Here is a 9,070-nt window from a genome sequence, read left to right on the forward strand (position 1 = left end):
CTCCTAGCAGAAGGTCCGTGCAGTTGTGCCGCTGAATGACAATAGAGAGGAGAAGAAGTGTTTAAAGAGAAGAAGTGATTAATGATTTTTCTGTATAATTCTCACATTTTTCTTGGCTCTGTCCGCTAATAATGGTGGTGAACTTTTGGGGCCCCTTAGAAATCTGTTCGCTCCTATTCACCCTCCGAAGGCAGAAGGCTTCTTTTTTTAAATAAAGGATAAGAATAGAATTCTAAGGTGCATATTGTATGTGATGTCACACGCAAATTCATTTATTTTACTATGCAAGTGCTTGGGGGCTTTTTCTGTGTGAAGACACATATGCGTGGGGACCAATGATGTCTATTCAAATAAACGACGTTTGAACTGTTGTGAATATCACAACATTTGGACATAATATCACTTGCCATCTGAAAAGTATAGAGACACTGCCTAAGGGCCCTATGTGTGTGAGCTATAGACTTAAAAAGGAGCACATTCAAGAATACTGTGAACGAATTCGATAGTAGCCCTATCACATTGTATGTATTTCAATGGTACCGTGTGTGTATATTTGACTGGACTTGCTTCAATGTCTTGAGGCATAGCATAGGCCTGTAGGAAGCTGGAGGTTTTGAAAAGGCATTTCAGAAATATATGGTGAGAAAAAAATCATATAAATGGATTGGAAGAGGCTTTATGGCGCAAGGGCTTACATCAACCAGCAAGTAATAGAAAATCTCTGTTCCACGGAATGCTAGAAGACCAATTTGAGCCCACACTTTTGTTTAAAGTTCAACACCCAAACAGAATGTTATTTTCTCCTGCTCTATATTTTCGATACCTGCTCTAAGAGAAGAAAATGAAAATTAATACAAGAGCCGCGCCTTACAAAAGAAGCCATTTGTCTTCCTGATTATCTATTTGGTTGTCAAGGTTTGAGCTATGGCACCGGCCCGCTCGTTTGTAATATAAAAAACCCCACATCGAGCCAGCAAACACAGAGAAACTGTTGTGCAAAAATTAGACTCATTAAAGCATTAAAAGCCCACGAGCCGAGAACCTATTTAACATTTTTTTCAAAACGAGGATCCATATTTTCAGGCTGTTTTCAGCACGAGCGAGCAGCGGGTGTGTGAGCACCGTTAAATTAACGAGAGAAGAGAGTGAAACGAAGGGGTTCGTGATTTAAAACGAGATTACAAGGCATAATATACCAGGATCACTCATGTCCACAAGATATAAATCACCACGGAGATATTCAGTGATTTTTTAAAGACAGGCTACATAGAAAGGCAAACGAAAACCCACCATGGGGAGGGCAAAATTAAATTGAATCATTTTAGTTTTTTTTACACATCCCTTGCTATTAAAGGAGCTGGTCTGACGAGAGCGACTTATCTCAGTATCTTTTGGACCCAGAGCATGGGGGAAACAGCGGCAGAGGGAAAGGAGGACACAAAGAGGATAGATGGACGCTTTTTCAAGCATTTATTACATTTCTATAGCTATTTACAAATAAAAAGGTAGACACTGAGGAGAAAGAGCAGAAAAAAGAGCAACATTCAAATATAGAGGAAGAAAAAAATAACAGTTTGACATTATCAGCGACAGGACTGATCTTTGGAATGTAAATAAAAGGAACACGTACAAAGAAAATACCGAAAATGGCACATGGTGAGAAGAAAGCGTGAGAGAGAGGGAGAGAGAGCGAAAGGGAGGAGGGAGGGAGTGTGTGCGCATGTTTATGTGCCAAGAAAGGATACCAGATAGATAAAAGATCAAATTAATGTGTATTCAGTCATGCAATATACGCACCTTTTTTCTCTTTACAACCCTGGCCAACAAAATTGCTTAAATTATATTTCACTTACAAGAAATGAGTACGTTCGTATTGCAGATACTTGCCACAAAATTCAAATGAGCTTAACCTGTCACTTCATAACACAAGGCAAGATAATAATGAACATAAGTACAACTGAGGTAATTATAATAGCAAGGTAGTACATTGTAGTGCTGTTTCTATTTTACTTAGGTAGGTTTGTACCAGATTTTGGTTCATATATGCTTCTCTAAGTCCAGCTTTCTCATTCCACTGCAACTACTATCCTATGTTAATACCGTGATGTACCATCTTTTTTTTCCAAACGCACCCTGTCTCTGCTAGAAACAAAGAAGGGAAAATGAGTCCCTGTAAAAATGAACTAGCAACGGACCTCACAATCGTTGTCAGTCTTAATTTAATTGCATTTGATAAACATAGAATACAACTGAGAAGCAGCTATATTTTCTCTTACAAAAAAACCTTCATGTTCGGAGAACATATTCGGTGTGTTTTTTAGTATTGAGGAGAGAAAAAGGAGTAAGACAACGGCTCTTGACGAAACAAGGGGGCTATGTATTAAACAGAACGTTGGACGTCGAGGTAATGGGAAGGCCCCACGGTTCACCCTTTGTACTGCAGAGTAAACATGACAAATGGGGCCGAGTTTGGCATGATTAAAGATGAAACGCGGATCCATCTTCACCAAAATCTGAAAAGTATCTGCCGCCTTCTGTCCTAATGGAGGGGGGGGGGGGGACGAGAGAGAAGGAGAGAGAGAAGGAGAGGGGCACGGGATAAAAAAAGGGAACTGGATCAGGTTGTGAACACATCATTGGAAGTGTTTGTGTTTGAATCTTCTCCCCTTTTACATTTTTTAAGATACACATTTTCTCTTCGTTTTTCACTCCCCCTTCTCTTTCCCCCCACATGTTATATCCCTGTAATTGAATTGAAGAGGGGAGGTAAAAACATGGTGGAATCCATGTATCCCACTCCAGAAACGGAGGTTTCAAAGTGCATGGTGGGTGGGTGGTGGATGGGTAGGAGAAGGGGGGAGGCTATAGGCTCGGTGGAGGCCCGCTGGTTCGGTTCTGAGAGCTCCCCAGCGCGAGCCCGCTGCTTTGCGAGTTTGTGTTGTTGGAGATACTGTTGGAGCGGATCTTGGTGTTGGGGAGCTTGTGGTCCTTCTTCCATTTCATCCGCCGGTTCTGGAACCAGATTTTGATCTGGCGCTCGGACAGAACCAGGGTGTGGGCGATCTCCACTCTGCGTCTCCGGGTCAGATAGCGGTTGAAGTGGAACTCCTTCTCCAGCTCCAGGACTTGCTGTCGCGTGTAGGCTGTCCGCGAGCGCTTGGGCTCACCCACCCCATTGTAATTTGGGTTCACTGTGGGACAGAGAGCAATATATTACAGGCCATCACCAAAACACACATGTATTGCATTTGTAGGCCATTATTAATACACAGATCAATACATTTGAATATTATATTAAATCTGCCTCAGAACGTGTCACGAAGTAGGCCTATATAGACATAACCTTGCTGGATTATGTTATGCAAAATTCTACAAGTAAGCCTACATCCATGGATGCTCGTAGTATTTTATATACGTTCACTGTGAATGAGGGTGTTATTCGAGCCTGAATGGGTGCTGGATAATGATTAAACTAATTCAAAAATAGACAAAACACAGTGGATAGTATCCACAAAAGCCTAATAAAATACCTAATAACCTATCTAAAAGTAAGGCCCTAACTCCTTAATTTTGAATTTCTGGCGAATGACGCTGGCATTATGCACAGGGCAATGTCTTTAAACGACCACTTTACAATAGTCGCATTTTGTCGTTGTCTGAACGCATGCTCTAGTTCTCAAAGCACACACTCTCATCATTGCAGAATAGTTGTGTGGGTCTACAATAGAGTTCAACTCTTTGCCTTACCATTAGTGTTTTATTGTAGTCTCCATAAATATGAATGTTTTCGCTTCCATACAACTTTTCCATGAACAATAGAGAGGTGACAGAGGAAAGTACACGTTTGTACATCCAACCACTTAAAATCAAATTACCAAAGCATAAAACTTAACTTATGGGATAGTCGAGTCCTCTTAAAACCAATCTTGGGAAGAAACGAGAAGGGCTAGGTTACATAGACTTCAAAGGTACTTGGCGAACAAGTGCACTAAAATTTTATGGAGGATGTAATTATATTGCCCTGCAAACAGCCGATCGTAAATCTAGACCAGGGGCTACTTCACGAGGGGAGAGATTTAGCACCGAACACTAAGCTTCCCACCTTAGGTAAACTGATTCAGGCTCACAAAGACGCAGAGTAGGGAGAAGTCAGCAGCACTTACCGATGTTTACGTGGACTTTTTTCATCCAGGGGTAAACCACAGGATCCTTGCGAGAGCTGTCCGTGGAAGGGCTATGGTTGAGGGGATTCTGGCCACACGCGGGTGGAGGGCTTGGAGTTACGGAGTCGCAATGGTGGCTAGGCTCCGGGAGAGGGGTTGAGAGTCCGGCTGGGGGGAGGACGTGACCCCGTGGAGACATCACCACCGCGGGCTGCCCCGGACCCTGGCACGTCGTGTACGGCGGGTCGGCGCAGCCCGACCGCGGGTGGTAGATTGAATCATTCTGAAACGCAGGCTCTCGCCTCTGGGCGCTGTAGTAGTCCGGAGAGTGACTGGGTAGGTAGTCATTCTGGGAATATTCCTCGCAGGGTGGAAACTTGGGGTCGACATAGTTGGAGTTGATCAAATAGGAACTCATGGCCATTAATTTCTTTGAATTGCACACAAAATATACTAAAATTTATATCTATCGCTTTACTCGTTTTCCTGTTTCGTAGAACCCTCCTACTTTCTGTCAAGTGAACAAAGTTAAGAATCCATGTGACAGCGAGAGCCAATGGCGTGGATCCTGACGATTCCCGGATAAGGAAATGGGATTAGGCATAGCAGAACCCGCACATCATCCTGGCATAGTTTGTGGCATTCGAATGTTGCATACTTTTTTACACACTGGCCCGCTCCGCGATAAGCACGAATCAAAACAATAACAACCCGAAGCAGACACGCCAGAAATACATACCACCGGAGTTTTCAAACGGTCTACAGAGCAGATCAACTGGCTAACCCCCTCACCTGCCCAATTCGCTATACAGTACATAAACAAGAAAAGTGGTGCGTCCCAAACTTGATAGTCAAGCTATATTCATTTGAACGATTTTTTCTTCTTCTTTATGCTGGAGCGTTTGAAAACAAGGGCTGGGAAAGTGATGCCGCGTGCTCGTTCTTGCCAGGCTTTTAAATGCACTCGCTAATAATGGTGAGAGAATACCCTGGCGTGCGCTGCGTGCAGCAGAAGCCTGTCAGAGATGAATCTAGGCTTGTTTAGGATCGATAGAAAATTCATCAACTAATTCAGGTTACAAAGCCTCCTAAATCACAGCTAGACCTTTGCGTTAAAGCGAGTCACCGTCAGTCCCCCCCTAAACACCACGTTTATCCTGCACACCAATTTACACACCTACCTTGCATAGTAATTGAGACCATGCGCCCCTTGCATTGCTAACCGAATAATAGTTTTGGTCCTTATCAGGATTGCATTATCCTAACCCATGCAATGTTATCGTTGGAATAAAGCTCCATGCATGGTGGGTGATCATGCGATAAACCTCCTTTGTTGTCAAAATTGACTGTTTCTCAATCAATTTTCAGTGGAAGACAAGCAAATCACGGCACTTGACAGATTATCATGGCAAATAAAACCCATTATAACTTTCGGTTACCTTTTCTACTGAAATGATCAACGTTGAAAAACAATATCAAAATGTCTCACCCCATTAGCCTACATTGGGATAATAGAGCCTAATGGTACAACACAATTCAAATAAACATCAACTGGCAGTCGTCTGTATCCATCGATGGCGTGTAGTGTATACGTCAACTACATACTCCCTTAGACACGAATTTGTGACCGTGAGTCTGTTCACACAAATCCGGATCTACAGGGTATATATAGATGACAGGTATTCTCCGGACAGGTATTGAACTGGGCTTCTCACCTTGACTGCGTCATGTGAGGAATCAAGGTGCTACGCCCAAAGCAGGCTTCCTTCAAGTGTGTCAGCAATGTGCTTCAGCACTACTTAATGAAAGGTGCTTTGCTCGCAAACATAGCTCGTGATGTGTAGGGACCAACTTTACACATTCGCATTTGTTTCTGCCATGCATTTATGCTTTGAAAAAGACAGCATGACTCGCCAAAATATATTGCACAATGGGTGAATGGCACAGTGATTTTCGGTAACCACAAAAGAACAGTAAGAGCAAATCAGTGTAAATAATAGGGTTTAAAAAATATTACTATTCAGGGGAGACTGGAGCTTAGCTCACACTTCTACACTTACAAGAGAGGGAGTAGCTCGTTTATAACCGAAGCCAGCAATCTATCTGACAATGCAGAGCGAACAAACGCCAAGTGAATAAACTTGAGGGTGTACGGGATGATAAGATAGCCAGCTCCTTATCGACTACTGTACACAATATTGACAAGCAACGATACACATAGTAAGACAGATCAAGTGAGTCAAACTGCAGAAAGGTCAACCAAAGCTCGAGCCCATGCTGTATTAAAACATTCGTTTTTTATGGCAGGTCATTTTTGTTTACAAGTCGCCGGCAAACACCACTCAAACGGCGATATCCGGAGGCAGGGTATATAAAACAATAAAATATGCACGAAGGAAGAAGTGGCCAACTCCTCTCACATCCTTAAAGCAGCACAGCAGAATTTACGACCTTTTTAACAAGTTTCCCCCTCACAACAATCACAGAGTCTCTCATTTCGATTTAAAACGTCCTGGGAAAAAAGCACATATACTCAGTCTGGCTACTCAAGACTACAACCTGACGAAGAAGCAAGCATATTGACCATATACAAAAGGCTAAAATATCATCCATACTATCGAGGTAAGACCTGTGTACGACAGCATTTAGAACCACAATAATCTTCTACAGAGGAGACCATTTGATATCGACTTCATTGTGAGAGCTAAATGTTTAACGTGTTGTGAACAATACCTAATAGGAATAGGTTGCGTTGGCATTTAATATCTGTAAGTGACTTACAGAGTTATATTAAAATGCATAACAAACTGCGTCGAAATATTTCGGGTAACCTCTGATAATGATTGGCCCAGGCTACGTGTCAAATAGCCTCCGAGTATAGCTTTTGCTTTCCAAAAATTAAACAATGCACACACACATTCAACAAAGGCCTTCATCTCTAATCAACATCAAGGCATATTTCTCAAACCATCCTCTATAAGAGACATTTGTAATTAGATTATTATACAATTTTTTTTGTTTTCAATAAATTGAAATATTGATTAGGAAAATATATTTTTCCATATTCAAATAGGCTATTCATTTAATGAGGAAATATTATTTAATAATCGAACATGATACCTGTGATAGTCGACTCCTATGATGGAGAATTAAAATATTTTGAAATATCTTTTATTGTGCCATTATTTAATAGGCTACCAATAAATTAGAGTAGTAAAACAAGCAAAAAGTAGGCCTATTGATATTTATTAATCCCATGTGTTCATTTTAGTCTAAATATATTTATCTCAAAGTGTTCCTATATCAATGGGTATAGGTTATTCTTTGGATGGGTCTTTGTTTAGAAATCGCAACGGTTCTTTTTTTTAATGGAATTTGGGACCAAATTCAATTAAAGAAACTATTACTGAGCAAAAGCCAAGTCATTTCAGAAAAACAAAAAAATGGAGATGGAATCGAAGTGAACCTCTCTATACCAGAATTCTCTTTGTTCGTTTCATACTTTGTAATGAGGAAAACAACAAACCAAATCTATATTACGAAATCTTTAGCACCCCTAGCGTTTACATATTCGTTCATTCACAAATAGGCCTTAACAATGTCCTGAACACTCAAATCGTCCCATTCTTGCATTGTCTGTCTATTCTTCTATCTTACCCCTCAAAACAACTGGCATTCTTTATATCACGGCTGAATTAATCAATATACAATGTGGACAATATGAACAAATTAATCCAGCTAGTCCTAATCATACCTGTATAAGAAACTCATGTCACGCGACTAAATTCTAATGCACAAAATAGGACCAATATGTTTTCATAGCATAAGGGAGAAAGTCCAGCCCTAGTGTCCACCCTAGCCATTTCACCCCCTGGAGTCCACGACCTCGCCTTCACCCCCTTAACTACCCCCTCTGAACGGCATAGGGACCCCTGAGCCATCTGCCCCTTCGGGGTTAATGTGTACACCGACAGGCATTCAAGGAGAGCACCCACAAACTATAGCCAAGGTAAATATTCACCCCAAAACCCCACACGGTGCTCAGGGTCCTGCGCCTCAATGGGCTGAATTAAAGTCATAACTACTCGGAATATAAGGAGGGGGAACAGTGCCACTCACCGCAGTGCAAAGCACGTGGTCCGCCCAGGCAAGCACCTGCTCAATAGAGAACACCGCAATATGTAAATTAAGCGACAATTTCTTACTTACTTCGCTCCTTGGCACATTTCATCTCGTCTTCGATTGCCCCCTTTCCCCATCTCTCCTGCTGCACACAGGACGCGGTCTTGCTCCGGTTATTGTCGATTCTCCAAGCCTTTCTTTCCGTTTCGCCATACCGTGAGCCCTGAAGCGCCCTTTACCTTTCTCTAACGCCACAGGTTTAGCCCGTGACCTCTCCGTGATACCTTTCTGCGTGAAACTCCCTCTCATTTCCGCGATGTTCCCCTAAACTTCACTTCGGTAGCATAGGGCAACAATGGGCAGGCGGACATTATACTATCCAAAGGGCGAAAGCCAATCTCCGACGCGTAGACCACACACTATAAGAGGAAGAAAAGAAATACGATAAAACAGCAGGAAACCGACTTCATCAGTCGAACGAATGCGACATATTCGCTTTAACCTTGCGGTGAGCGACAAGAGATGGCTAGTCTATCCCCCGCGCAACACCACCGTATGCCACCTAATACATCTAAAAAATAAAATGCACATTACCCCTCTACTGTTGTGAACGCGACAAACCACCGGGTGCTTTAATGCATTTTTGTTGTGGACTCAAGTTTTCGTATTAATCTCGCAGTTTGGCAGTCTTTGTTAAACAGCAAGGCGTGTCAAGAGTCCGAGGACATTTTAATATTTGTTAGACGTGCTGACCTGCGTTTCACCCCTTCTTTGGGTCTCTCCCA

At 42.2% G+C, this 9,070-nt stretch overlaps 1 protein-coding gene across 1 annotated transcript; it reads right to left on the reverse strand.

Annotated features, from left to right (window-relative positions):
* Nucleotides 1–1,453: 1,453 nt before the first annotated feature.
* LOC129832910 (homeobox protein Hox-B4a-like) lies at nt 1,454–5,747 on the reverse strand. Its single transcript, XM_055897034.1, has 2 exons — nt 4,164–5,747; nt 1,454–3,191 (listed from the first exon to the last, which is right to left on the reverse strand). Exons 1-2 carry the CDS (start codon nt 4,585–4,587, stop codon nt 2,863–2,865), a joined length of 753 nt encoding a protein of 250 aa, XP_055753009.1. The 5' UTR covers nt 4,588–5,747; the 3' UTR covers nt 1,454–2,862.
* Between the last annotated feature and the right edge of the window lie 3,323 nt (nt 5,748–9,070).

This window comes from Salvelinus fontinalis, chromosome 34 (assembly GCF_029448725.1).
Source record: "Salvelinus fontinalis isolate EN_2023a chromosome 34, ASM2944872v1, whole genome shotgun sequence".
In the NCBI taxonomy this organism is placed as follows: Eukaryota; Metazoa; Chordata; class Actinopteri; order Salmoniformes; family Salmonidae; genus Salvelinus; species Salvelinus fontinalis.

Bases quoted from the DNA above. Each gene is read 5' to 3' on its own strand.
- LOC129832910 (XM_055897034.1), bottom strand. From the start codon at position 4,587: ATGGCCATGAGTTCCTATTTGATCAACTCCAACTATGTCGACCCCAAG. The intron at 3,192-4,163 runs GTAAGTGCTGCT...TCTGTCCCACAG, and splicing joins AAAAGTCCACGTAAACATCG to TGAACCCAAATTACAATGGG.